Source organism: Trichoderma reesei, assembly GCF_000167675.1.
Source record: "Trichoderma reesei QM6a unplaced genomic scaffold TRIREscaffold_4, whole genome shotgun sequence".
NCBI lineage: Eukaryota > Fungi > Ascomycota > Sordariomycetes > Hypocreales > Hypocreaceae > Trichoderma > Trichoderma reesei.
This window is the reverse complement of record NW_006711151.1, coordinates 1,316,845-1,343,394: the sequence shown is the minus strand read 5'-3', so window position 1 is coordinate 1,343,394 and position 26,550 is coordinate 1,316,845. Positions and strand designations below refer to the sequence as shown.

The following is a 26,550-nucleotide window of genomic DNA, read 5'->3' as shown; positions in this document are numbered from 1 at the left end:
CTCACAGTCTGGTTGGCAGAGCTGGAGTTTTTCAACAGCCAGAGCGTTGGCTCAGCTTCTGGAAGATCCCGCTCTGGATGGCCTTACCTACGGTAATTATCTATCAAGGTACCTACCTGGTAATGGCTCCTGAAAGAATTGTAAAATGCGAATTCCCAGTCATTGAATCGGCCTGCCAACCGATGCCCACGAGCCCATGTCCGTCCCATGTTTCGGACAGAAACGTCCAGCGTATCTGCCGGCTTAGAGCCCTGTAGGCAAAATTGAAGTACTTGGCGGGCCGATGGGACTGGCAAACGGATCTTGTAGATGTACTGCGGACCTGACAAGTCCTCGATGGCGTCTTGTAGCTGCAACTCGCAAAAACGCAGCTTCGAAACCAACTGCGTGCGAATGGCGCATCGGTTCCGTCCAATGCTGGTACCGGTACTTTGTCTCTCTCTGAACAGCTGCAGGGCGCGCTGCAGAGCCCAGAGTGCAATGGAAGTGACAGTGGAACAGCGCGGTGCAGTGACTGGAGTGCAGCAGCAGCAGCAGCAGCAGCAGCAACCCGCAGGCGAGAGCATGCGAGGGCCACGCTGGACGAACACGCGGCAGCTGGACAGGAAAAGTCCATAGATGCCATGTGCAGATACGGTGATGGGATGGCCAGCAAGTACCTTGGTACGTACAGATGCGTTCGAAGAAAGCAGGCCGAGGCCATCCATGACCATCAGAGCATGGACAGGTCAAGTTCTGATGGATCCATATCAACTCAGAATTACAGGCGCAAGTGTCCGCTATATCTGTAGTGCTCAACTTCCCTGAAGCTCCCCAGCTACCTACTACCTAGTACCTATTCCCCTTGGATCGGGCTGGTACCTTTCCATCAGTAGCAGCGGCAGCGGGAAAGAGTGATCAAGGGCGGGTCTCGCTCCAAACAAGAAGTGGCGGTAGCGCTCCATGATCCCCCGCCAGCCCCAAGACGCAGAACAAAGCCCGCCAAAAGGCAAACCTCAGCAGAGCAAAGCCTCGCCAACCGCCTCCACCAGTCGCCTCGTCCTCCCTTTCGCTCCTCTTCACACGGCTCTCACATTCTCTCTCTCTTTTTCCTCCCCCTTCATACTTCTTCTTCCCCCCCCCCTCAAGCTTCTGTCTTCCTCGTTCCCCTCGGCCCATTGCGAGGCTCTCGTAGCAGCGGCGAGCTGGACGACAATCGACCCGGATCCTCTCCTTGCGACTCTGGGCCTCATTCTTCTCTCTTCTCTTCAGCCCTTTTTTACCCCCCATTTCGCATCCTCCAGCTCTCGCGTCTCCAGTCTCCAAGCAAGGTAAGCCTCTCCGGGGCCTCTTTTTTTGTTCGTGCTTCCACCTTCGATTTTTTCCCCACCGAAGCAGCCGCCGCCTTTCGTCGACCCTTTTTTTTTCCTGGTCGGTATTTGAACCTTTGAGCTGTCACGATTCGCCCTCCGCTTCCTTGTGCCTTCTGTGCTGCTCTTCTTCTCTTCTTGTCTTTTCCCCCCCTCCATTGCCCGCTGTGTCTCTGCAGCTTCTCCCGCTCGCCTCGCTGCAGCTGCTCCCACTGCAACTGCACTGATCCTCCCTCCGCCTGGCCAATCCGCCGCTTGTCCGACTACAAGCTGTTCTGTTTGCGCCTCGGCCTCTTACCCGTCGATAATCGTGGTCTCTGCTCTGCGAGCGCCTCCACAACGACGACACGCTAACTCTTGTTTTGTGCGGCTCAGGAGCGAGCGCTGGCCACAAGCAACCTCCTTCGACGCCTCTTTCTTTCCCTCTTCGCTCTTTTCCTCCCCAAGGTACTCCATCCTGCCTCTTCCTGATCATCATCCTCCTCCTCCTGCTGCTGCTGCTGCTGCTGCTGCTCGCCCCTCCGCAAGGAGCCTCCTCCCCCCCCCCCCCCCCCCCCCCCCCGACTTGCCCGGCTCGGTGGCCCGTTCGAGTCACACAGGCCCATTCTCTGTCATCATCACGAGGCTCGTCTGGCTTCATCTTGCATCTCAGACACTCCCTCCCTCCCCCTTTGACACCGCTTCGAGCTTGGAGTCGGTCGGCAAACCCCAACTGCTCCCGCGTGGTAGGGTTACCTCCATGTCTTCCTCTATCGACCTCATTGACTGCATTGGCCGCGCTGCACCTTTTCCCTTCCTTCCTGTCACCCCTTGTTGCAAGCTTCCGATGCGCTCCCGCAGCCATTTGTCCTTCAAACACGCACGTGTCCTGGTGCTAACAGATGTCCTTTCCCAGGCCGGAGCATAGCTAGAGGGGCGATCCTCAGCAACCCGCATTTGCCTCAGCTTCAGACTCCGACACACGCGCGAGTTCGCTCACGGCAAGCCCAGCAGCCAATTCGACGGGGGGTCTGCACTTGTGTCGATTGAACAAACCAATTTGGGAAGTTGCGCCAACGGCAAGCTTCGCAATGCCTACGCAGCCGAGAAGAGATGCTCAGCAGGGCGGGAGCAGCTCATCCAAGACAGACGGAAAGATGAATGGTAAGTTGCTATCATTCATGGCTTGTGCTTGCTCTCCGCTAAACCGTGGCCCCAGGCAATCGATCTGGTTTTCGGACGGACACTGCAATCTCCAACGGTCGCTTCGGCGGCCAGAGAGTTCTGCAGCCGTGGGTCCCCGACAAGAACGACAACTTTGACGGATCGTTGGAGAAGACCTCGTCCTCTGGTGCTCCTTGGGACCAGTTCGCCGAGAATGAGAGGCTTTTTGGCCTCAAGACCGACTACGATGAGAACATATATACCACTGCCATCAACAAGGACCACCCGCAATACCGAGAGAGAATTGCGGCTGCGGAGAAGAAGGCCAGGGAGATTGAACGCAGTGCTGCCATGACTGCCCACGTAGCCGAGGAGCGTGTTATGGACTACTCCGGCGGCAAGGACCGCACTGACGATAACGAGGAAGACAAGTGAGTTCTTGGGCTCTGGAGAACCATTGTCAATCTACCGCATAGTCTTGTGCTGACCTCTTTTCTAGATACAGTGGCGTTCGCCGCCAAGACTTCCCCCCTTTGGCTTCCGGACGGGAGAATCGTTATATGCCCCCAGCAAAGCGCGCACCAGCTGGACAGACCACAGTTAGGGGCGCTCCGGTGGACCCGGCAATCATTTCATCACAGATCAAGGTTGCGCCAAAGAGGCAACAGCAGCAGCAGCAGCAACAGCAGCAGCAGCAGCAACAGCAGCAGCAGCAGCAACAGCAGCAGCCGCAGGCCGGCGAAGCACCCAAAGTCACCGAACCATCAAAAGCCAGCGAGCCATCAAAAGCTTCCGCTTCCGATGCTCTCAAAAACGGAAACCAGGGAAAGCGCGAAACTCAAAAGCCAGCAGATGCTCAACAACCTTCAAACTCCTCGGCCTCCAAGCCTGCGGGAAAGGATAACTCGACTGCTCCGGCTCCAGCTCCGGCAGCCTCTGCTCCAGCACCAGCACCAACAAAGGAGAATGCCCGGCCAGCCGAGCCCAGCGTGGCTGAGAAGCAGGGTATAAATGGCCGTGCTACTGCCCTTGGATCTACCTCTCGTCCCGTCGCCCAGCTGCCACCAAATGCTCCCAGCGCAACGCTGACTGTCGAACGCGACGTTTTGGTCTCTTTCAAGAACTTCGCCACCCAGCAACGCCACTATGCCGAGAAAGCTAGAAGCAACAAGGCAAAGGCGGACAAGGAAGTGAAGTTGACGGAGCTCAAAAAGTTCGCCAACGACTTCAAGCTGTCGACGCCGGTACCCTCGGATCTCGTGTCCATCATCGCCAAGGACCCTGCCAAGCAGCGAGAGATCCAGGCCAAGGCGATGAAGGACGCAGAGGAGATGGCGGCCAAGGCTAAGGACGTGGCCGCCCAGGCTAAGAAGGAGGTCGTCGCGCCCAAGGACGTGGCCCAGGCCAAGCGTGCGTCTCCGTCGACGACGGCATCTGCTGCGGCCGAGGCCCGACCTGCGCGAGGGGCTCTTGGTCTTCAGGCCACGCCTCCTAATGGCGGGCCCGGCCGTCATGCAGGATCTCGCCAGCAGTTCCCTCAGCAGCAGTACCACGCACAGGGCTATAGGAACGGCCGCGTAGGTCCTCAGCATGCTCCACAGCCGCATGCCAACCCCAATACGCTCGCGCAGCGCATTCGGAGTTCGGAGCAGAGGTACTCTCAGCCTCCCCCCGCGCATCAGCATGCTGTCGGTCCCGAGATTCGTGCGCCGCCGACGGGTCCCGCTAATGGCGCCGACTACTCTCGGCGACACAGCGGCCACCCCGGAGCCAAGCTGAACCCGAACAGCAACGAGTTCAGGCCCAGCCCGTTCGCCCCGACCTTCAACCCCAACGGCCACCCCAGCGCCACGTCCAGCCCCCGGTCCGCCGTCAACCATGTCTCCGACGTTGCCGCCCCCGCCCCCGCCGCCTCGACCCAGCCTCAGGGGCAGCTCATCCGACGCAAGACCAAGGCTGTCGATCCCAGCAAGTGTTGCATCTTGGCACACATCAAGACCATTGCGCCGCCCCAGGGACGCAACTGGGACGACAACGGCGGCCTGCGCCCAGCCTACGACACCCTTCCCACCTGGCGCCAGCTGCAGGATGATGAAAAGCCCGACTCCACCATGCATCTCACCTACAAGGAGCTCTTCGAGCGACAGCCGTTCGCCGCCACCCCCTCGATGCCGACGCCCAACCCGGCCCATGTCGTGCCTCAGCTAGCCCACCAGCATCAGCTTCCATTCCACCTCCAGCCCGGCGCGCACAACATGATGCCGCGGCAGTCTCCGCACATGCCCCCCATGCAGATGCACACGCCGCAGCATGGCCCTCTGCCTCACCAGCCCTATGGGAATGACGACCATCGGATGATGCACTCCAACTCGGCCCAGTCTTTTGCCTCGCCTCGCATGGGACAACTGCCCGTGGCGTACCAGCAGGTCAATCCAGGAGCGCAGGTCCCGTACGGGCAGCCGGTTTACATTGGTGCTGGCAACCCGCAGCTTGGTCAGTTTAGGAGCTATTCCAACAACCCGCACTACGTCCCGCCACAGGGGCAGATGGGAGCCCCGATGATGATGCAGCCGCAGTTCATGGCTGGGCCTCAGGGGATGATGGCCCCTCCCATGATGTATGGCACGCACCATCCGCAGTTCATGCCTCCTGCTGGCCCGCCGCAGCAGGTCCCGGTGGCCAACGGATATCCCAGCCCAGGGCGACCAGCCGCGCCGATGATGGTTCATCAGGGGTCTCAGCAAAGTCATAACATGTACGCCATGAGCCCCAACATCCAGTACAACCAGCCGGCATACGGTCCGGCACAAGGCGGTGCACCGAGTCAGTAAGACCCTTTTGAGTGTTCCGAAGCGGAGATGAGGTTCCTGGGGCTGACATTTGCAGTGGCTAACACGCGATCCTACACTGGTCATGGGCCACAACATTTCTCCCCCAACCCCCAGCAAGTGCCGCATCACTACAGCCCGCAGCCGCCTAACAGCAGCGGCGGCAACTACAACGCTCATGCCAACCATGGCGCCGGCAAACAGCAGCAGCAAGCCCATGCTCATTCCGGTCCGCAAGCCAACCGTACAGCCTCCACGTCTCCTCCGAATCAGGAGGCCGAAAGACCTGATGAGGCAAAGTAGGTGAAGGGGGGGCCCACGAGCATGTTTAGATCTGCAAAACAAAAGTATGATGAAAAAAGGAGAGTCACCCTGAGCGTTGCATATCTGTCTGGCTTTTGGCTGCTGTTCGCTCACCGCGGCATTTTCTGGCTTTTCATTGCGGCTCTGGATCACTTTGCGATAGTTTACATCTTGCAAAGGCAACTCAATGCCAAACCATCATCTTCACGGATCCAGGAAAGAGAAAGAACAAAAAAAAAAGTGAGAGGGGAGAAAAGAAGGCGGGCGAAGGAGCGCAACGGCCAGCCTTGATATGGTATTGCCCATGAGCGTTTACAGCCAGGTTTGCATTTGGGGTGACAACTCTTTTCATGCTCACATCGTCACGGGGTCGCGGGTCAGGGGAGCCCGTTCTCTCCAGGAAATCACTTCATGCGGTGCATCATTGCGATTATCGCGCCCGCAAGCATTGATTCAAGTCAAGGACGGTGCCATGATGATGCTCACTGAAGGCATGTCGAGACGACGGGCGGCACTGAAAATGGCGATTTGGGCGGAAAGGGGTGGCTACGATGACGAGATGCCGGCCGCAGTCTTAACGATCATGCATACGGCCAGCCAGATGCAGCAATGCAACAGTACTCTGGGGAAGCCACCGACTTGTGACATTGACATTGTACTTATCGGAGGAAAGGGAGAGAGAGAGAGAAGAGAGGCGCTGCAGAAGAAGCGAGACCACAACATCAGCGTCGTAGAAGGAGAGGGAGAAGCAGCCGCAGGGAGGGCGGGATGAGATACGACCACTTACGATGATGACCATAGTTACATGCGCCTTATTGGCCGCTGACGGCGGCACCATTTGTTTCCCGGCAAGCGATTGATGGAGGACAGAGGGAGGATGAATGTGGTTGCTCGGCTTGACAGTCCCGATGCTGGGTCGTCGCTGACGGAGATGTGCAGGGCGAGACGCGGAATGCTGCCCGGTGGTGGAGCTTCAGGGGCTCGAGAGTACTGCTAGCTTTATCTGATGAAATTCTAGGTAGAGTTAGATATAGGTACTATTCGATGCAATATCACGATGAGCGAATACATTCTCGGGCATTTAGAGAGGTCCATGTGTGGTGAGATTGTGAGCAGAGTGCGGTCTGCATACATGTACTTGTCTTGTATTTTTCGTTGATGATTTAGTCTCGTGGACTACGTAGGTACGTGGAGGCACTGAATGGGCACTGACCAGCAGTGCGTAATTTACAAGTCATACGAATGGGGATTCTAGGCGTCGTATTGACGATGGCTAGACAATAGCAATGATGGCATTACGTCTATGGTGGTGAAACTAGAGGCGCGGGCTGGCGGGAGGTTTAGTGAGGTTGTGAGGGCAACTTTGTGGCATGAGGTTCCACAAGCTGGGGGGCCACTTGGTCCGGCTCGATCCGCTTGGGATGAAACGTGACAAGCTGGCTAAAGTAGAGTGGAAGCCTTGGCCGTGTTTCGAGATGATTGAGCCAAGAAAGCAGAGAAGAAGAGCGGCATATGATTAAGAGAGATTGGGTGCTGTCGTGGCATGTGCATGTCAGGCGTGTTGCCGAGGTTCCGCGGATGGGGACGGAATGGGATGGGATGGGATGGGATGTTCAGGGTCGGTGGCGAAGGAAGGGGGTTTTTGAGGCGAAGAGGAGAGGAGAGGTGTTGTTTGGTCCTATTACTATGGTGTCTATACGTGCGTACGTATGCGAGAATGTAGGTGAGGAGAGGAGAGGTGGTGGTGAATTTGATCTGCGATGGTTCGGGATGTTTCTGTCCGTTGGGGTGGATGTGCAGCAGTTTTGAGTCGTGGCTTTTTCTTTCTGGGGGAGGTGTGAATAGGGGGTAGGAGGAGAGAGAGAGAGAGAGAGAGAGAGAGAGACGCAAGTTGACTTGATGTCGTCGTCGTCGTCGTCGTCGTCGTCTGCCTTGGGGTCTTTTGTTTTGCGAGTAATATTCCCGGTTTCTCTGTGTGGTGTGGGAAAGGGGAAAAGGGAAAAAAGGTAAGAAAGGGTAGTAGTATCACTTTGGGGGCGAGATGCCGGGGCTGATTGGCGGCGGGATGAGTCTATGAGAAACGCGCGGGACGGGGGAAAGACGACGGCATTGAATCATATGTGATATGATTTGACATGATGGACGAATACTTGTACCTATGATGGGACGAGTCAGGGGGGAAAAGAGTTTCTTTTGACTTTCTTTTTCCGGGGGGAATGATGGATGATCCCTTGAGCAGTGTTGTAGTGCTGTATGTACGTAGGTATGTACTAGTAGTACTACTGGAGTGCTGTAGGTATGTAGTAGTGATTGAGTAAAAGTGTGGTGGTGGTGGTGGTTTGTGGTGGACTTTTGGGCTTGGGCTTGTTGTTTCAGAAACATGTTTCATGGCAGGGGGCCTTGGAGGGGGCGTGATTGGCTGTGGGCGATGGGCGGTTATTGAGTGGCTCTGGGGTTACGTTTTGTATGAACCTGCCTGACCTTGTTGGACATGATCAGCTCAGCTTATTATGCCTTTTTCTTGTGTGGTGGGCGTTTTTTAGGCGCTGGTGAGTTGCTGCTGCGCTGCATTTTTTTTGATGATACATAGATATATAGCCGCCGGGCTTTGGTTGGTTCTGCGTATGAGAGTATGTATGTATGTATGTACCACGTATGTAAGTAATACGACGCCGCCTTTCTTCTTGCTCTGCGCGGCTATTATGGGATCTGCGCGTCCTGGACTTGTGGGGATGGGAGTGGTATTTGCTGCCTTACTGTGAGAGAGCAGTGCATGAAGAATTTTTATTTCTCCGAATTGTTGTTGGTCTTTTAGGGGGGGGAGGAAGTGTTTCTTTGGCCGTTGGTCCTTGGAGTGTGTAGATGGACTGATGGGCTTGAAAAGTGCCGAGGAGGAGGGGGGAGGGGGGCGCTTGTGCAGGGGTAAAGAATTGCGGGAAAGTTGGAAGTTGGTTGGATGGGAGACAATCCGAGTTTGACTTGTTTCGATGTATGTACTAGTATTACTTACCTTACTTTGATCAAGAGGCAGTGGTAGGCACATACGCACACGCAACTTGAGACTGGCGCGGGACCCCTGTTAGAAGCGATGTGCCTGTGATACTACTACTACTATTACTACTACTACGCTCAAGCAAGAGCAGCAAAAACCCTCGTCAGGGCGCCAGCATAGGTAGTAGATACTGTACAGTAAATACAGTGATACTAATACATTGGATGAATGCATCATCAAACCCCCCCTTGTCTCTCTCGCCTACGAGTCCATACTGTTGCTGTTGATTGACTTGACTTGACTGGTGCACTTGGCCCCTGGCAATGGTTACATACATAGAGAGCCCAGCATGGACCAGGGGCATGGGGGGGCGATCGACAGGCGAATGGCGGCGCTTGATTCACCCTGGTCTCTTCGTGCCTGGCCTTAAAATGTGCCGATTGATTTTTTTTTTTGCGCGAGCATGGGACTGATGGAGGCCTGGGCGGCTTTTGCCTTGAGAACGAGTGAGTGGTTCTGGTTCTGGTTCCAGGGACGTCCGTGGGAAACCCCCTGGTCCTGCTTGTACTGCGTGCTAGGTACCTTAGTAGTAGCAGGATGAGCCAACCTCTTGGCTTCATGCAGGTACAATGAATATGGGAGAGGCGAGGGGATGTGTGACTGGCTGTGGGGGATGAATGGGATGGCATGGGATGGGATGCCAAGTATAAAGGTCTGCAATGTCTCACCACCTCGGTTCTCTTCTTGTTTTCTCTGGTCCCCAGACAACAGTGTTGCGTTTGTTCATTCTCTTCTTCTTCTCCTTCTTCACTTCTTGTGTGTCATCTTTCTGTTCTTTTTCGCAATAGGCCCAAGATTCATTCCTTGACTTGGCTATTGTTCTGTTCTGGACTTGAGATTGAATAGCCCATTCACTCTGCAGCCTTCTTCTCGGTTCATTGCGTCTTCTTGATCTCCTTCTCTTGGATCAACTCTTCGTCTTCTTCTTCTTCTTCTTCCAACAACACCATCATCAGCATCTTCTCGTCTTCCTGATTCGAGCTGGACTTGAATCCGTGTACATACACACACAAGACACACACACAGACACACACACACAAACACTCGGTCGTGTACTCACCAGGCCCGTCAAACAGCTGCCAGCTGACAAGACCCTCCTTCGTCAAAACGCACACCAGAAAAACTCTGCTGTCCTCGCACTTGTTTCCCATCCTCTCTCTCTCTCTCTCTCCTTCTTCTCTTTTTCCAAAGGTTCACCCGCAATTCGCAGTGAGGAGAGTCATCGACAAGCTCACCCCCCTTTTTGCTGTATCAAAGCCTCATCTGCTGCTCATCAACTTCAACCAACTCCCATCATGAAGTTCACCCAAGCAATCGTCGCCGCCGTCCTCGGACTGGCCACCGCCGTCCACGGCCACATGGAGATGAAGGACCCCCCTCCCTTCCGCTCAAAGTACAACCCCAACGCCGGCCAGGACATTGACTACTCCATGACGGCGCCCCTCCAGGCCTCGGGAGCCGACTACCCCTGCAAGGGCTACCAGAAGCTCCTCGGCACCCCCGCGGGCAAGTCCGTCGCAACCTGGGCCCCCGGTGGCTCGTACGGCTTCACCATCACCGGCTCTGCCAACCACGGCGGCGGTAGCTGCCAGGCGTCGCTCTCCTACGACCAGGGCAAGACCTGGAAGGTCATCCACTCGTACATTGGCGGCTGCCCACCCCAGCAGGACTCCAACTGGAACTTCACCGTGCCCACCGACGCTCCCGCCGGCGACGCCCTCTTCGCCTGGACCTGGTTCAACCAGATTGGCAACCGCGAAATGTATATGAATTGCGCCGCCGTCACCATCGGCGGCAGCAGCAAGAAGCGCGCCGCCTCGGCTCTGGCTGACCGCCCTGACATGTTCGTTGCCAACGTCGGCAACGGCGTCTGCACCTACGAGGGCAAGGACGTCCTCTTCCCCAACCCCGGCTCCGACGTCGACAACAAGAGCCAGGGCACCGCCCCTCCTGGACAGGGCACATGCTCTGGAGCTCCCCCTGCTGGAGGTGCTGCTCCTCCTGCTGGATCTTCCGCTGCCTCCTCAGCTGCTGCTCCGTAAGTCAAAGAACTCTCCCCCCAATTCGTTCTGAACGTGTGACTTTTTTCGTTTGTTTGTTGCCTGGCTTTTTCGGTGCTAACAGGATGAAACACAGTCCGGCCTCCCAGGCTCCAGTCAGCCAGCCTCAAGCTACTCAGCCTGCGGCTACTGCGGCTCCCACTGTCCCTGGCGGCGTCTTCATCACCCATCCCGTGGGACAGCAGCCGACGACTCTCATCAGCGTCACGGCCAGCAGCCCGGCTCCGGCCGCCACTTCGAGCCAGGCCGAGCAACAGCCTTCGCCTGCCCCCGAGGCCCCGACCTCGGCTCCGGCTCCGGCTGCCCCTACGACGGCTCCTCAGCCGACCACCGGCAGCCCGCCAACCAACGGCTCTGCTCCCACTTCAGGCGCTGCAGGATCGCCCTGCACTGAGGAGGGCCAGTGGAGCTGCGCGTCCGACGGCAAGTCGTTCCAGCGATGTGCCTCTGGAGCGTGGTCTGCCGCCATCCCCGTGGCTCAGGGAACTTCCTGCCAGCCTGGAACGAGCGACTCCCTGACCATGGTCAACAAGAGGAGCTTTGTCCGACGGGGACGATTCGTTCCCAAGCGATTCCGCGGAGAGCCTGACACCGCCTAGATGGAGGAAAACTGACCAATGTCACCAGAGCTGTCATCAACACTTTTTCGTTTGGTAGCAGGGGCATACTGTGTCTTCACTTGATTCACTTCTTGTACCTTTTTGCTCAAGGCATTTTGGTTCAAAACCACTCGGTTTTCTTCTTCTTCACAGCTGGTTGTCGGCGGGCCAAGTCAAGGCACCCAGGCATACTTTGCTATTCTTTGTTTTTCTTTCTTGCATGGAGTCCAAAGGGATGGCTCTTGAACAAACGCGGTGAACACTGGGATTGAGATGTGCATATATGAGATACCTACTAGATATGGAGGTTTGAGGAAAGGAAATGGAATAAAAACTCGTACGGATATGAAAACCAGCTGCGTCTTGCTTGTGAATACTGTGATGTGATTGTAAATGCCCCGGCATGGCTGTAGATGTGAATGAATGCCTTCAATATGGCCCTAATCTGGAAAATGCATATGCTACCTGGTCAGCTGGGGGGCGGAAGCGTCACGATGAAGAAACACGAGAACCAGAGAACATCACAGAAAGCGACCGAGAGGCAGCCCGCGAAAGACGGCATAGCCACAGATGCTGATGAAAACCTCTCTCCTCAACCCACGGAGGCCGCCCAAGAAAAAGCGACAGCGAGGAACGTTGAAAGGCGTGCTAAAGGAATCGCCGAAGCACGTGAGCCGCAAACGGAGGCATTTCCAGCCACGCAATGGATCAGATTGGGTTAAACTGGAGAAGAAGAGAGGGAGGGAGAGGGCAACGATGCAGAAGAGAGAGAGACGCCAAAATCAGGGTCCAGCTGCGCCACTTTCGGGGTCGGTTTGTGACTCGATATTTGATGATGAAGATGCAGGGATGACGATGACGGATGGGTTGAAGACACCTTTTTTTTTTTTTTTCTTTTCTCTCTGATTGTTTGTTCCCGCCCTGGTTGATGTTCAGGCTGGGAGAGAGTTGGGAGCAGTAGTTTAGGTAGCGATGCGGGTTTCGGGTACTTGGGCACGAAGGCGCGTGATGGCTGGAGCAGAGGGTACAGAGTACCGGGAGAGAAAGCAGAGGCACCTTTATGGCTGGGTGGTATCGCAGTTGCCGGTACCCAACCGGACGCTAGGTAAGGTATCAGCTTGCTTTTGCTCCGGACAAGGTATTATTGCGTGACCTTCAGACACAAGATGATGCTTTGCCTGTGATTGTGAGAAGTGGACAAGTCCCTTATTGTGTTGTTTGCCCTCGCTGTCAGCATCAAAGGACCGCTGATGCTACTCTGGTGTTGGCTGAATGTCACGAAAAGACTACACCTGCGGCCCTGTGTACATACCACTCAACGTGAGTGAGAATGCATGCGCCGTGTCAGACTCCATCTCACGACTACCTACTAGCCTCTGCTTTCCATCTCCCTGACACTGAAAAGAGGAGGCAAGGACTTGGTGGCAGGTGCCGGAGCAGTGAGCGGGAACAGAAGAGTCGAACAATGGAGCAATAACGAGAGAATCAATATTGACCCTCAAACCAGCTTTCGTCAACCCCACACAGTCCATCTGCTCACCATCTTCCAAGTTTTGTGCTCGTAATTATACTCAACCCACCTGGTAGCAGTCAGGTAAGGCAGTAAGAAGGTAGTAGTAAGGTAGGTGAGTAATCTTTGCCGGCTTGGGCACTGCCAACTTCCAGTTGCAAACCTGGTCCAGATCAAGGTCCATCCAGACAAGAGTGTAGGAGGTACCTCGCCTTGCCCTGCCAGTGGGTAGGCTGTCCAAGTACCTTGAGTAGCACCACCTTGACCGACCAGAGACGTTAGCACTGACAGCCAACTAACTGGGTGACAATCGCAAACCGGCCGTCCTTTTTCCCTCCCTCCCTCCCTCCTTCTCCCCTCCTCTTCCTCCTCCTCCTCCTCCTCTCTTTTTTGCCTCCGCCCCCTTCTTTTCTCTTCTCTTTCTTTTCACTCTCCTCACGAGTCACTTCTTCTGCTTCTGCCTCCTGTTTCTTTTTCGCTACTTCGTCTTCTCACGGGGGGCCCTTGCTTCCAGCAAGCCCAGCACCGATCGTCTCCCCGTCTTCCCCTCCCCCGCGAACGGCTCCTCCAGACCGCACGGTCTCCCCATTCGAACGGCCCACGTGTTCGCGAGATAAACCAAGGGCCACACAAGGAAGAAAGCGTCGCCCATCGATCGAGAAACAGACATGGCGGGCTCGTCAACCCCCGGCGCCGAGGGCCCTACCTTTGCGCCTCCCAGCCTGCCCGCTGGCTGGATCGCCCAGTGGGACGGATCCAGCAGGAAGTACTACTACGTCCAGCTCGCCACGGGCGTCTCGCAGTGGGATGTGCCCACGGATCCCGTGCAGACGGGCACGCCGGTCCCGGGCAGCGAGCATCCCTACGGCTCGCCAGCGCCTCAGGTCATCACACACCCGGACGGCTCGCAGACGATAAAGCACGCGGACGGGAGGATGGAGCCCATCATGCCCGACGGCAGGGGCCCTGATGGCCCGACGGGCGATCGAGGACTCGGGGTAAGCAGAGGCTTTTCCGACATCTCTCGCGATTGTATCTAATCCATACGTGCTGACGCCCGGTGATCTTTGTACCTCTAGTCAATGGCGATGAACATGCTCATGGGCGGCAAGGGTTCCGGCGGCCACGGCAGCGGCGGTCACGGTGGCAGCGGCGGCAATCCCCTCGGCGGCCTCGCTGCTTCGTTCCTCGGAGGCGGTTCGCACGGAAGCAGCGGCGGCCACGGCAGCAGCGGTGGCGGCAAGGATTCTATCGCCGGCAAGCTGGTCGGACAGCTGGCGTCGGGCCTGTTCTCGCCTTCGGGCAAGCCCTCGCAGCAGTCGCATTCGCAGCAGGGCTACCACGGCAGTTCGTCCGGCGGCACGCCGCATCAGCAGGGCGGTCTGGGCGGCCTTGTGGGTGGTGTGGCCTCTCACTTCATGGGAGGGGACAAGCCCGGTCACGGTGTAAGCAACCCATGAACATCTCTCCCCCCCAAAGCGCCTTGGGCCAGTCGAATCAAAAAGCTAACAACAAATGACCTGATTGAGCAGCAGGGCCAGAGCTTTGGCTACTCGAATACGGGATCGAGCGGTAACACCTACTCGGGGCAAGCGCCGACCTACAACCCTCCGGGGTCTACCCACGGCTCGAGTCACTCAGCGACGCCGTCATCACATGCTGGCGCGCACCAGAACCCTCCGTCTGGCCATAACAACTCCTACCCTCCGCCTCCTCCAGGTGGACCCCCCGGTGGCCAGACATATGGACACCAGACATACGGCAGCCAATCCTACTCGCATAGTCCGGCTGCCAGCCCATACGGCGGATCGCACGACCAGCACGCGACACAACACGGGGCTGGTGGCTACACGCCGCAGCAGCCGAGCTACGGCACTCCGTCCCACCAGCAAGGCTACGGAGCTCCCTCGCCGAGCGGCCATCAGCAGGGATATGGCGCGCCGGCAGGGCAGCATCAGCCGGGCTATGGCGCTCCGCCTGGAGGACAGCACCAGCAACCCAACTACGGTGCGACGACGCCGGGCGGCCATCCCCAGTACCCCCCTCCTCCTGGGCATCAGCAACAATACCCCCCGCCGCCCGGACAATACCCTCCGCCTGGCGGACAAGGCGGCGGTTACAACCAGTCGTATGGTGCTCCAGGGGGGCAGCAGCCTTACGGGCAGCAACCATACCAGCCGGGAGCTCCTCCTGTACCTCATGGCAGCCATCCCAGCCACGGAGGATATGGTAGCGGCTACTAGAAGAGCCCTCTTCAGTACTCCTCGTACTCGGTTTCAGGAGAAAAGAATGCATAGAATTCGTCTCTGTTTCCGCACTGACGACAGGTTCCAAGAGGCGACGAATACTTTGCGATGACTCGCATCGTATTGCTGGCAAAGGAGAGAGATGCGTCTATAATTCACGTACGAATAATGCGGTGATATTAGGGAGGCGATGGATTCCTTATGAAAATTAAAAAGAAACACGTCGTATGGCATGTCGAGAGGTAGAATCATGATGCATTTGTGTAGATAGGGTGGTTACATTTGGGTTTATTCATCTTGCATTTCGTATGTAGGCTACAACAAGGGGATGCGCACGATGTGACGTGAGTCGATATGAAGATCGTGTGTGGAGAGGTACGAGCATGAGATACATCTAGCTACCTTGTATGCAGAAGTTGTCTTCAGAAGTAGTAGATTTAATGATTTTCATCTCTTCGTCTATAGTGTGCCTTTTATGCTTTCGTCGCATCTAGTTTTGCTTCTTGTCCTTGTCATCAGAACCCGCAATTGCAGTCAACGCCTTTGCCGCCCATCTGGCTACAAACCACGACGCGATGCCAACCACAACAAGGTAGCATACCGTTGGGACGAGAGACTGGGGGAGCACGTTGTAGATGTACGGGTCCAGGATGAGGTCGACGAGGACTGGGGGAGGGGGATCCTTCATGAGGGACTGGTGGTGGGAGAAGTAGTCTGCGGCGGCGAGGACGCGCAGGAGGAGGATGGAGGTTTCGTTTGGTGGAGGTTTTTGAGAATCTTGGTGTTGTTGAGGTTGTTGTTGTTGTTGCTTTGGGGTTGAGAGTGAGGGTGAGAGTGAGAGTGATGTGGTGTGTTGGGAGAGGGATTGGAGGAGGTGGGGGGTTGAGAGGATGGTGTTGAGGGGGTATATGTCTAGAGAGAATTCGGTTGGTTCCTGAGACATTGTAAGTTTTTTTGATTTCGGTCATGTAAGCCCCGATGAGTATGCTGACAAGAAGAATACTTGAATCGGATGGGGATGTAAGGGTTCGTTTTTTTTTGGGGGTGGTGAATAAAGAGAGATTGAACCTACAAGTGCAGACCAACAAACGCGGAGTTCATATCGTTGCCCAGGAGTGAGGTCCTCCAGCACCAGCCATGACGGGTATCCCCGCTGCTGCTCGTCTTGTTGCTCGTTGTCGCTGGTGTTGTGGGGAAAGACGCGGGTGAGGTTTGTGCGTATGGAGAAGCTGGTCGACGGGCCGAGAACGGGGAGGCTGTTGTGGTTGAAGGCTGCTGCTGCTGCTGATGAGGAGGATGTGAGGGTCTCGAGGGAGATGGGAGGGGGGGCTGTGAAGATTACTTTTTCGGTGTTGGCTGTGATGGGGGGGATTATTGTGAGGAATGAGAGGAGGAGAGAGAGGGAGAGGGAGAGGTGAGGTTTGTGTGTTGTCATGGTTGTGATTGTGGGTTTGATCTGGTAAAGGTGTTTTGGTCTGAGGCTGTGGTGATTCAACTCGAAAGGTGACGGGGCTTTTGCCAATGATTGTTTCTGCGTAGCTCTTGAGTGGTGATTCTTGTTGTTAATGTTGCAGCTTCAACGCGATTGAGATGAAGGGCAAGACTGAAGATGGAGTTGTCATGATTGATGCTGCGAGGCTTGTCTTGCACATGAAGGAGGTGATTGAGATGTGGACAATGGCGGCTTTGGGCGCTTGTGATTGGCTGGCTGCAACTTTTGGAGGCGGTACGTACCCGAACTCGAGAAGAACATCCTCTTGAAGTTCGGGCTTTCATCACGATTCCAACAACGATTAATTGCGAAAGGCTGTCACCCTGTACATAGTTGATATTGTGACGCGCCTCTTAAGGGAGCTTTGACTGCTCATACAGCTTCGCAGCTGTTTGTAAACTATCACTGTGCCGAATCATGCTTAGGTGTCGTAGTAGTAATAATCTCTGCCGCCTCCTTTTTCTACGAGCCGTTACTGACACCATCACCCACCACAAATATGGGAGCATTCGGCCTGGCTACCCGATCAACAATACGGGGTGCATGTTGAATGAGTCTTCTCCACGATCTTGTCCCGTCTTGATCGTCGGATACTGGTTTTTTCCAGAGTGCTTCTAGAAGTCCGCCAACGCCATCCTTGGACCTTGGGGCATCTCTAGCCCATGTGGCTCCCCGTCTGCGTACACCGATGGCGGATACGGGTACGAAGTCCAATAACTTGTAAAGCCCAGGTGCTGGGTATCTTGATTATCCCTAGGTACGTAATATGTATATGCACGCATAGAATCAATGTCCGGAGTAATAGGTATGAATACTGTGCCATCGTAAAACCGCGATCGCCGGGACGTCAGGAGGCTAGCAATTGCAATGACATTATGGAGCTCCGGCCCTGTCCGTCCGTTCCTTCTCGCGTGAGAAAAAAAAAAGGCACTTGACCACATTGTCATGGGTGGGGAGAGGTGATACATAGAGCTTTGCTGGCAAGCCTGATGAGCGAACCATTGCTTTTCCGGGAGAGGATGGACCCTGTCGTGGTGAGGGTCTTGATTTGGCCTAAACCGTGCGCATGGGGAGGGAATGGGCACAGGTACGAAGTGAGAAAGGGGGGGGCGCGGCTAGGGGGGGGGGAGAACCGGCGGTCGGGGAAGCGGGCGGGAGGTGGCATCACCGGATTGACACATGTGTTGAAGTACATGTTATCACCGTCCATGATGAGTTCGCTTGAGCATGCTTGTGATAATGGTTTTGATAATATGGCTTTGGGAATGTGTGCGGTGCAAGACTGGAAACTTGGTGCTGGCTTCTAAAAAAAAAAGGAGAGACAGAGTCCAGATATAAGATGGAGTGATCACCCGACAGGAGGATGCCCTCAAACGTCAACCTGCGTGTCTCTTTGAATTCTTATCCGAGCCGAGATAGCAATGTCTGACCGTCTACGTTTTGTTTGATATTTCCAGCTCGTTGTTATTCTTCTTTTTTTTTTTTTTTTTGCTTTTGCCTCTTGCCGTGGTCTGAGGAGAGATGCATGGCCGTCATTTTGCTTGGTAATTATGAGGCGACAGCGGTGCCAAGTGCTCAGCGCGGTCCCTGTTCGGGACAGCTCTTGAAGGGGGGTGGAGAGTGTTCGCCGGTACAGGTACGCGAGAGTACGCCCGGGAGCTGGTGGCCACCTGGCCACGGTGGCGCTTGTTTTGCTGGTCGAAGGCGAATGGACGCGGGTTCAGGGACAGACGGAGCGAGGGACTTGGAGACGCAGAAGCAGAAGAAGGCGGTGGTGGCAATTGCTTGGGGTCTTGCTGTGGCAGATGGGCAAGTCATGTCGTCTGTTCTCCGAAGTTGAAAAGAACGCGAAGGTATTCGCAACTTGGGTGTACAGGTACAGCTGCCCCAAGCATCAGCCAGGGTACAATCAGGTACCTTCCTTCATCAAGCCCCTGGATGCAGGTACCTTCGTAGTAGCGGTTACTCGTACTTTGCCATGGCTGCTTCCACTAACTGCAAGGTCGACTGCAGCGCATCCCCCCAGGGTGCCAAAGTAGCGGCCGGTACCGGTACGAGCAGCAGCAACTGGCAAAGCTCCATTTGACACGACACGGTTGACAGCACCAAGAAAACAACGCCAACAACAGCACGGCAAGCAGGTCAACAAGACGGCAATAGTATTTGCATGTGCAGAGCTTGTATTACCGTAATACCTACTAGTAGTAGTAACAGTGAAATGGCAGTGAATCAACGGCAATATTTCCTCATAATTCTGCCCCCCCCGGATCAATTGTCCAGCATCTCTTCATCTCGGCAATACTAAATCATTCTGCTGGCCGCCGTCCTGCTAAAGCGGTGAGGCAACCAGGGGCGCGCTCCCGGCACAGACAGACAGAACGCGCTTACCACTTGCAGCCACACACACACGCCTGGACCCCCCCAGGCAGAAAAGTCAACAAACCTCCCCTCTTCTGCTTCTTCTTCCTCGCCCAGCCCCTGTCCGTCCAAATTTCCCCCCCACCTCTCGTCGACCCTCTCCCGACGAACCAGCTGCAACTTGGCCGTCCTCCTGTCCCTTCCACCACCTTTTCCCAATAAAAGCCTTTTTCCTTCTTTTCCCCCGGGCTCAATCTTGCACTTGACTTTCCTGCTCCTCGAGCTCAGTCCTGCAGTCAACTCCTCCTACTCTTCTTCTCCCATCCTCAGATCAAACACTCCAAAATCGTCCACAATGCGTGAGGTTATCAGCATCAACGGTGCGTGCTAGCTCGACTCGACTCGACTCGACTCCAACTCCCCGACCAGAGGAAGCCCCTTTAGGCCCCCCTCTCTCATCTCCCCACCAAACGCGTTCCCTTCACCGCATCGCGGGCGCCCAAGCCGACGAGTTGACGATGCTAACTTTTGGAGGATAGTCGGCCAGGCTGGTTGCCAGATTGCCAACTCCTGCTGGGAGGTGAGTTCCACGTCCTGCCATTCGCGATGCCTTTTGTTTTTCTGCTGTTTTGTGACCATCCGAGCTAACGTATCCCACCTCTAGCTCTACTGCCTTGAGCACGGTATCCAGGTACACAACCACCACCACCACGTCCCGAACACATTGTGGCTTGAGCCATTGTTTATCGATCCCACACGCCACCAAACGCGAAGCTAACAATCGTCTTTTTTTACTTTTCTTCTCACAGCCCGATGGTTACCTCACTGAGGAGCGCAAGGCTCAGGACCCCGACCAGGGTTTCAGCACCTTCTTCTCCGAGACTGGTACGTTGCGTCTTGTCGTGTTTCCCGTCGACCACCGTGTGAAGAAGGCGTCGCCTCTAACCATCTGCACACCAAATAGGCCAGGGCAAGTATGTCCCCCGCGCCATCTACTGCGACTTGGAGCCCAATGTCGTCGACGAGGTCCGAACCGGTCCTTACCGCAACCTTTTCCACCCGGAGATGATGATCACCGGCAAGGAGGATGCCTCCAACAACTACGCTCGTGGCCACTACACCGTCGGCAAGGAGCTGATTGAGGGCGTGCTCGACAAGATCCGCCGTGTCGCCGACAACTGCGTCGGTCTCCAGGGCTTCCTCGTCTTCCACTCCTTCGGTGGTGGTACCGGTTCTGGTTTCGGAGCCCTCCTGATGGAGCGCCTGTCTGTCGACTACGGCAAGAAGAGCAAGCTCGAGTTCTGCGTCTACCCTGCTCCTCAGACCGCCACCTCCGTCGTTGAGCCCTACAACTCCATCCTCACCACCCACACCACCCTGGAGCACTCCGACTGCTCCTTCATGGTCGACAACGAGGCCATCTACGACATCTGCCGTCGCAACCTCGGCCTCGAGCGCCCCAACTACGAGAACCTCAACCGCCTGATTGCTCAGGGTAAGTACCTAGCTTTCCTGGGACATGTACAGCAGGGCTGTGACGTGCAATGTGCTGACCAGACGCCTCCGCAGTCGTTTCTTCCATCACCGCTTCCCTGCGTTTCGATGGCTCCCTCAACGTTGATCTGAACGAATTCCAGACCAACCTGGTGCCCTACCCTCGTATCCACTTCCCTCTGGTCGCCTACGCCCCCGTCATCTCGGCCGCCAAGGCTGCCCACGAGGCCAACTCCGTCCAGGAGATGACCATGTCCTGCTTCGAGCCCAACAACCAGATGGTCAAGTGTGACCCCCGCAACGGCAAGTACATGGCCACCTGCCTGCTGTACCGCGGTGACGTCGTCCCCAACGACGCCCACAACGCCGTCGCCACCCTCAAGACCAAGCGCACCATCCAGTTCGTCGACTGGTGCCCTACCGGTTTCAAGCTGGGTATCTGCTACCAGGCTCCCGAGAACGTGCCCAACGGCGACCTCGCCAAGGTCAACCGCGCTGTGTAAGTTTATGCCGGATACTATTCTCTGTGAATTGTAACCTCTAGAAGCAAAAGCTAACATGACGCAGCTGCATGCTGTCCAACACCACCGCCATCGCCGAGGCCTGGTCCTCCCTCTCCCTCAAGTTCGACCTCATGCACTCCAAGCGTGCCTTCGTCCACTGGTACGTCGGTGAGGGTATGGAGGAGGGTGAATTCTCCGAGGCCCGTGAGGATCTCGCTGCCCTGGAGCGCGATTACGAGGAGGTTGCCGCCGACTCTCTCGACAACGAGGAGATGGAGGCTGAGTACTAAGCTGTTTCTTTTGCTGTTGGAGTCATGGATATCGAGGGTATGGACTGTGAAAACCGGTACCACCTAATCCCACCCCCGTGTCCGCTTGGGCGGGGGTGTATTTTCTTTATTAGGTCGCGAGCCTCAGTTTTTTAATGTTAAAAGCCAATCTGTAAATGGGAAGAAGCCAACAGACGCTGTTATAAGTTTGATTTGAGCAATTGTGTACAAGAGATACTACCTAGGTACCTTACCAAACTACCGGTAATTTGCCCAGTACGAGACGCATACGAGTGGGTGACCGTCATTGGCAATAATTCAGCTTTGGTTGCAAAGTGCTCATGATGCCCAACTGGAGAGGAAGTAATAACAAAGGGGTCATCAGATGAGAGTTGCCCAGTGTTCATCTAGAGTACAGCGGCTACTATTGCAAAATTTTCAGCAACTCTCATCCATGATATCCTCGATTCTACGCTTAGAGCTAATATGTATAATCGAACCCTGGTGCGGTAGTTGGCGGCCCGACGATGGTGACAAGTCGAAGCTCCCCTTTTTTAAGGCCGAGGAATGCGGAGGTCAGCCCCGGGTTAAACGGACGGGCGTGGCTTGCAATAGCCGTCAGACGTGGTGCCACGGGCCGATACTATGCGCCAAAGTGACCGCCCACTGCAAGTCTGGGGGAACCAGCTGGGCAAAAGGCACCCGACCCGACAAACTTGCCCATGAACCTACCAATCTATCCATCCATTCCATTGCATTCTAGACACATGCTTAGCCAATTGTGCTGGAACAACTGACGGCTTACATACCTTCCTCGCCAACCTCTTACTTCTGCCAGCCCATTGCACTCAGTTCGAAAGATTGATTCACGCTCATTGACAGCCGCCGCCATGTCTCTGCTCCGCTCGTCCCTCTGTCGCGCGTGCAGGCGGTCGTCGCCGCTGCTGCTGGTGCGCCGAGGCTTCGCAACGGCCGGCCGCGCGCAGACGTCATCCGACAACAGGGTCAAGATTGTCGAGGTCGGGCCGCGGGACGGGCTGCAGAACGAGAAGAAGGCGATTCCGCTGGCGACCAAGATTGAGCTGATTGAGCGGCTGGCCAGGACGGGGCTGACGACGATTGAGGCTGGGTCTTTTGTTGCGCCGAAATGGGTGCCTCAGGTAAGGGAGAGAGAGAGAGACTTGCTCAAGCTACGGAGCTACAGGAAGACGAAAGGAGAGGGAAACATGGCTGACTTGTGATTGATGCAGATGGCCAATTCGAGCGAAATCATGGAGCACATCCTCCAGCAGCCCGTTGAGGCGCCCGTCCCCGTCACCTACTCGTTCCTCGCACCGAATACAAAGGGCCTGCAGAACGCAGCCGCGCTGCTGAAGCAGAACCCCGGGCGATTCTCCACGCAGCTGGAGCCCGACGTCAAGAAGCCCGGGATCGAGGTGGCCGTGTTCGCGGCGGCGACGGAGAGCTTCTCGCAGAAGAACCTCAACTGCGACATCAAGACGTCGCTGGAGCGCTTCAGGGCCGTGATCCAGGAGTCCAAGGCGCTGGGCCTGCGCGTGCGGGCATACGTGTCGGTGGTGCTGGGGTGCCCGTTTGAAGGCTTCGACGTGGACCCGCACAAGGTGGCCGAGATCGCGACGGACCTGCTCGAGTCCGGGGCGGACGAGATCTCGCTCGGGGACACGACGGGCATGGGTACGGCGCCGCGGACGAGCGCGCTGCTGCGGTGCATGAGCGCGGCGGGGATCCGCAACGAGGACATTGCGATGCACTTCCACGACACGTACGGGCAGGCGCTGGTCAACACGGCGGTGTCGCTGGAGCACGGGATCCGCATCTTTGACAGCAGCGTCGGCGGGCTGGGCGGGTGCCCGTACAGCCCCGGGGCGACGGGCAACGTGGCGACGGAGAACATGGTGTACTTTATGGAGACGCTGGGGATGGAGACGGGGGTCGACCTGGATGGCGTCGCGGACATTGGGGCCTGGATCACGCAGGAGCTGGGCAAGGCCAACGACAGCTCGGTGGGAAAGGCGGTGCTGGGGGCGAGGGCGAGGAAGAGCGCTGAGGCTGCTGCTGCTGCTACGGGGGGACAGGCGTAGATGTGTGATGGTGGTGGTGAGGAGGAGGAGGGGGGGATGAGGGTGCTCGGATGTGTTATGAGAGTGTTGTTGGCTTGTATGAGTAAATAAAGAACTACATCTTACAACAGGCATTTTGAGCCATTTGAGTCATTCCAAGAGAGTCGAGCGATAATTCGTGCTATACATTGATGTCATTGAGGCCGAAGAAGTCCCATCGCGGACCGTCCACTGTAGCTGAACATCAGTGTAATTGCCTTGAACCTTGAGTTGTCGCAAGTGTATCCAGCACCGCGACTACTCAATCTACTACCTACCTAGGCATGGACAGAAGCTCGTTATAAGACTAAAGAACCAAAAGTATGGCGGAGAGTGAGTATATAGAAGATATTTATTGATCAGGTAGCCATGCCTAGCAGCAGCAAGTGATGGTGATGTTGCTTTCATGTTGCTTGGATGCGGGATACCAGTAGCCACTCAAGCTCTCCAATTCTACGGTTTGCCGAGCTTCCCCCGTAATAATGTACAAGTACTGTAATACTGTAGCTGCTGCCGCCGGTTGGAGGGTTGGAGGGGTACCTAGCTTCGAGTTGGAAAGTGCCAGGAATGTCAATACCTAGGTACCTAGTAGATTAAGAGAGCACCTGCCGCTAGCAGTCATGTGATGTCACGACCGCCAAGCACCTCTTGCATCGTCTCTCGCTGTCCAAATCTTGACTCCAGGCCCCCAGCCAGCCCAAAATGGCCCTCGGCGTGGGGTCTATTTTTCTGCGCAGCGACAACCAGCAGCACTAGGAACCCACCAGGAGTGGCCTCCAGCAGCCCCCCCAACCGCTAACAGCCCGCTATAACAAACTGCCCAAAGAGCACTGAACGGGCTCTGGGTCGCCTCTCGTCTCCACTCTTGCGCTGAGCTGTTTCGCTTCCAGCCAGCCTTCTCTCTCGCTCGCTCGCTCGCTCGTCGCTCATCGACTCGCCTCTCCGACCTTCAAACCTCCAACCAGCCAGCTCCAGCTCTTTCCTGCGAGGCACCTCATTTCCCGGGCGTGGTGCGGCTTCCTTACTTCTATCCGACTACCCATTCTCTGCTCCTCTCATTTCACGCCTTTTGCTCGCCACAATCCGTCAGCCCTCGACGACCGCTTCTATAACCCCCTCCCCTTCAACCTTGACTTCGTGGCTACTAGACTGCTGCGCCGCGACCGAATAACAACCAGGCCGAACCTCGATTCAGGCAGATACAGCTTCACAGGAGAAGCTTTCAGCTACTACGCAGACGACGACTCGCAGAAGACGCATCATAGACATTCGCAGCAATGGCGGACCCACGCAATTCGTCATCCTACTCGGTTGTGCCGCAACTGCAGTATAACACCGTGAGCGGTGTCAATGGTCCGCTGGTCATTGTCGAGAACGTATGGCATCTCCATCTTCTTTCTCATTGCCTGACTCTTTCATTACCTGTGCTGCGGCAGGCAAAAGGACGAGGCTTGGGTTCTTATACGATGCTGACGATGGATTGCGGCACAGGTCAAATTCCCGCGATACAATGAGATCGTCACGCTTACGCTGCCCGACGGTACGGAGAGAAATGGACAGGTTCTGGAAGCTCGAGGTGGGTGAATACTCTTTTGCAACGATACACTTATACTTGGGCATGGCACGGCCAATGCCTTTGTGGAATGCGAGTTCTGACCATGAGAGGGGAAAACAGGTGACCGAGCTGTCGTCCAGGTCTTTGAGGGTACTCCCGGTATCGATGTGAAGAAGGTACGTCGGCCCAGTGACCAGTCGCTGGAGGGCTGTTGGCTAAACAAGGCATGCACATCTAGACCCGTGTCAAGTTCACCGGCCAGAACCTCAAGCTCGGTGTCTCGGAGGACATGCTGGGCCGTATCTTTGATGGATCTGGACGCGCCATCGACAAGGGCCCCAAGGTGCTGCCGGAAGAGTACCTCGACATCAACGGCAGTCCCATCAACCCCTTCTCCCGAGTTAGTAGCATCATGCAGATAATCCTCTCGTGGCATGCGGTCGCATTGCTTACACGCCTTAGGAATACCCCGAGGAAATGATTGCGACCGGTATCTCGGCCATCGACACCATGAACTCGATCGCTCGAGGACAAAAGATTCCCATCTTCTCCGCCTCCGGTCTGCCGCACAACGAAATCGCCGCTCAGATTTGCCGACAGGCTGGTTTGGTCAAGCAGCACGGAGTTACCAACAAGGGCGTCCACGACGGCCACGAGGAGAACTTCTCCATCGTGTTTGGTGCCATGGGTGTCAACTTGGAGACTGCTCGGTTCTTCACCCGCGATTTCGAGGAGAACGGCAGCTTGGAGCGTACCACGCTGTTCCTCAACCTTGCCAACGATCCTACGTAAGAGATGCCACGTGTTAGCCAATGTCATGACCAGACTGATTGCTGACCCTGCCAACAGCATCGAGCGTATCATTACTCCTCGTCTCGCCCTTACCACCGCCGAATACTATGCCTACCAGCTCGAGAAGCACGTCCTAGTCATCTTGACGGATTTGTCGGCCTACTGCGATGCCCTTCGTGAGGTTTCCGCCGCTCGAGAAGAAGTGCCCGGTCGTCGTGGTTTCCCCGGTTACATGTATACCGATTTGTCGACCATCTACGAGCGAGCTGGTCGTGTGACGGGACGAAACGGCTCCATCACCCAGATTCCCATCTTGACCATGCCCAACGACGACATCACCCACCCCATTCCCGACCTGACTGGATACATTACCGAGGGACAGATCTTTGTCGACCGACCTCTGTACAACCGTGGTATCTACCCTCCGATCAACGTGCTGCCCTCGCTGTCGCGTTTGATGAAGTCTGCCATTGGTGAGGGCATGACGCGCAAGGACCACGGCGATGTGTCCAACCAGCTGTACGCCAAGTACGCCATTGGCCGTGATGCCGCTGCCATGAAGGCGGTCGTCGGTGAGGAGGCCCTGTCATCCGAAGACAAGCTGTCGCTCGAGTTCTTGGACAAGTTTGAGCGCCAATTCATCAGCCAGGGCGCGTACGAGTCTCGATCGATCTACGAGTCTCTGGATCTGGCGTGGAGCCTGCTCCGCATCTACCCCAAGGACCTGCTCAACCGTATCCCGGCCAAGATCCTCAACGAGTTCTACCAGCGATCCCAGAAGGATGCCAAGGCAAAGGGCAAGGCGCGAGCCGAGGTTGCCTCCAACGACAGGCAGCAGGCTGAGGAGAATCTGATCGACGCTTAAAGTCCCTCGGTG

At 56.0% G+C, this 26,550-nt stretch overlaps 7 protein-coding genes across 7 annotated transcripts; 6 read left to right on the top strand and 1 right to left on the bottom strand.

The window, feature by feature from the left end:
* Positions 1-2,419: 2,419 nt before the first annotated feature.
* Positions 2,420-5,623, top strand: TRIREDRAFT_105054 (uncharacterized protein; the record flags this gene model as incomplete). Its single annotated transcript, XM_006963405.1, has 4 exons — positions 2,420-2,492; positions 2,548-2,923; positions 2,992-5,315; positions 5,379-5,623. 4 exons carry the CDS (start codon positions 2,420-2,422, stop codon positions 5,621-5,623), a joined length of 3,018 nt encoding a protein of 1,005 aa, XP_006963467.1.
* Positions 5,624-9,421: 3,798 nt separating this feature from the next.
* Positions 9,422-11,334, top strand: TRIREDRAFT_76065 (uncharacterized protein; the record flags this gene model as incomplete). Its single annotated transcript, XM_006963404.1, has 3 exons — positions 9,422-10,664; positions 10,832-10,908; positions 11,011-11,334. Exons 1-3 carry the CDS (start codon positions 9,971-9,973, stop codon positions 11,332-11,334), a joined length of 1,095 nt encoding a protein of 364 aa, XP_006963466.1. The 5' UTR covers positions 9,422-9,970.
* A 1,950-nt stretch (positions 11,335-13,284) lies between these two features.
* On the top strand, positions 13,285-15,332 carry TRIREDRAFT_120791 (uncharacterized protein). The gene is made up of 3 exons (XM_006963403.1): positions 13,285-13,842; positions 13,924-14,289; positions 14,380-15,332. Exons 1-3 carry the CDS (start codon positions 13,513-13,515, stop codon positions 15,085-15,087), a joined length of 1,404 nt encoding a protein of 467 aa, XP_006963465.1. The 5' UTR covers positions 13,285-13,512; the 3' UTR covers positions 15,088-15,332.
* Positions 15,333-15,580: 248 nt separating this feature from the next.
* On the bottom strand, positions 15,581-16,525 carry TRIREDRAFT_105051 (uncharacterized protein; the record flags this gene model as incomplete). The annotated part of the gene is made up of 2 exons (XM_006963212.1): positions 15,581-16,024; positions 16,163-16,525. The coding sequence occupies 2 exons, from the start codon at positions 16,523-16,525 to the stop codon at positions 15,581-15,583; spliced, it is 807 nt and encodes a 268-aa protein (XP_006963274.1).
* Positions 16,526-19,097: 2,572 nt separating this feature from the next.
* TRIREDRAFT_120789 (tubulin alpha chain 2) lies at positions 19,098-21,403 on the top strand. Its single transcript, XM_006963402.1, has 7 exons — positions 19,098-19,320; positions 19,480-19,520; positions 19,605-19,631; positions 19,750-19,825; positions 19,905-20,435; positions 20,510-20,933; positions 21,002-21,403. The coding sequence occupies exons 1-7, from the start codon at positions 19,296-19,298 to the stop codon at positions 21,225-21,227; spliced, it is 1,350 nt and encodes a 449-aa protein (XP_006963464.1). The 5' UTR covers positions 19,098-19,295; the 3' UTR covers positions 21,228-21,403.
* Positions 21,404-22,065: 662 nt separating this feature from the next.
* On the top strand, positions 22,066-23,383 carry TRIREDRAFT_120786 (hydroxymethylglutaryl-CoA lyase). Its single transcript, XM_006963401.1, has 2 exons — positions 22,066-22,366; positions 22,457-23,383. Exons 1-2 carry the CDS (start codon positions 22,097-22,099, stop codon positions 23,306-23,308), a joined length of 1,122 nt encoding a protein of 373 aa, XP_006963463.1. The 5' UTR covers positions 22,066-22,096; the 3' UTR covers positions 23,309-23,383.
* A 903-nt stretch (positions 23,384-24,286) lies between these two features.
* On the top strand, positions 24,287-26,538 carry TRIREDRAFT_76057 (uncharacterized protein; the record flags this gene model as incomplete). Its single annotated transcript, XM_006963400.1, has 6 exons — positions 24,287-24,702; positions 24,818-24,902; positions 25,002-25,057; positions 25,120-25,281; positions 25,344-25,669; positions 25,731-26,538. Exons 1-6 carry the CDS (start codon positions 24,604-24,606, stop codon positions 26,536-26,538), a joined length of 1,536 nt encoding a protein of 511 aa, XP_006963462.1. The 5' UTR covers positions 24,287-24,603.
* Between the last annotated feature and the right edge of the window lie 12 nt (positions 26,539-26,550).

Coding starts and splice junctions, on each gene's coding strand:
- TRIREDRAFT_120791 (XM_006963403.1), top strand. CDS start 13,513: ATGGCGGGCTCGTCAACCCCCGGCGCCGAGGGCCCTACCTTTGCGCCT. Junction 13,843..13,923: donor CGGGCGATCGAGGACTCGGG/GTAAGCAGAGGC, acceptor TTGTACCTCTAG/TCAATGGCGATGAACATGCT. Junction 14,290..14,379: donor GGGACAAGCCCGGTCACGGT/GTAAGCAACCCA, acceptor ATTGAGCAGCAG/GGCCAGAGCTTTGGCTACTC.
- TRIREDRAFT_120789 (XM_006963402.1), top strand. CDS start 19,296: ATGCGTGAGGTTATCAGCATCAACG. Junction 19,521..19,604: donor TTGCCAACTCCTGCTGGGAG/GTGAGTTCCACG, acceptor TCCCACCTCTAG/CTCTACTGCCTTGAGCACGG. Junction 19,826..19,904: donor CACCTTCTTCTCCGAGACTG/GTACGTTGCGTC, acceptor CACACCAAATAG/GCCAGGGCAAGTATGTCCCC.
- TRIREDRAFT_120786 (XM_006963401.1), top strand. CDS start 22,097: ATGTCTCTGCTCCGCTCGTCCCTCTGTCGCGCGTGCAGGCGGTCGTCG. Junction 22,367..22,456: donor CGCCGAAATGGGTGCCTCAG/GTAAGGGAGAGA, acceptor TGATTGATGCAG/ATGGCCAATTCGAGCGAAAT.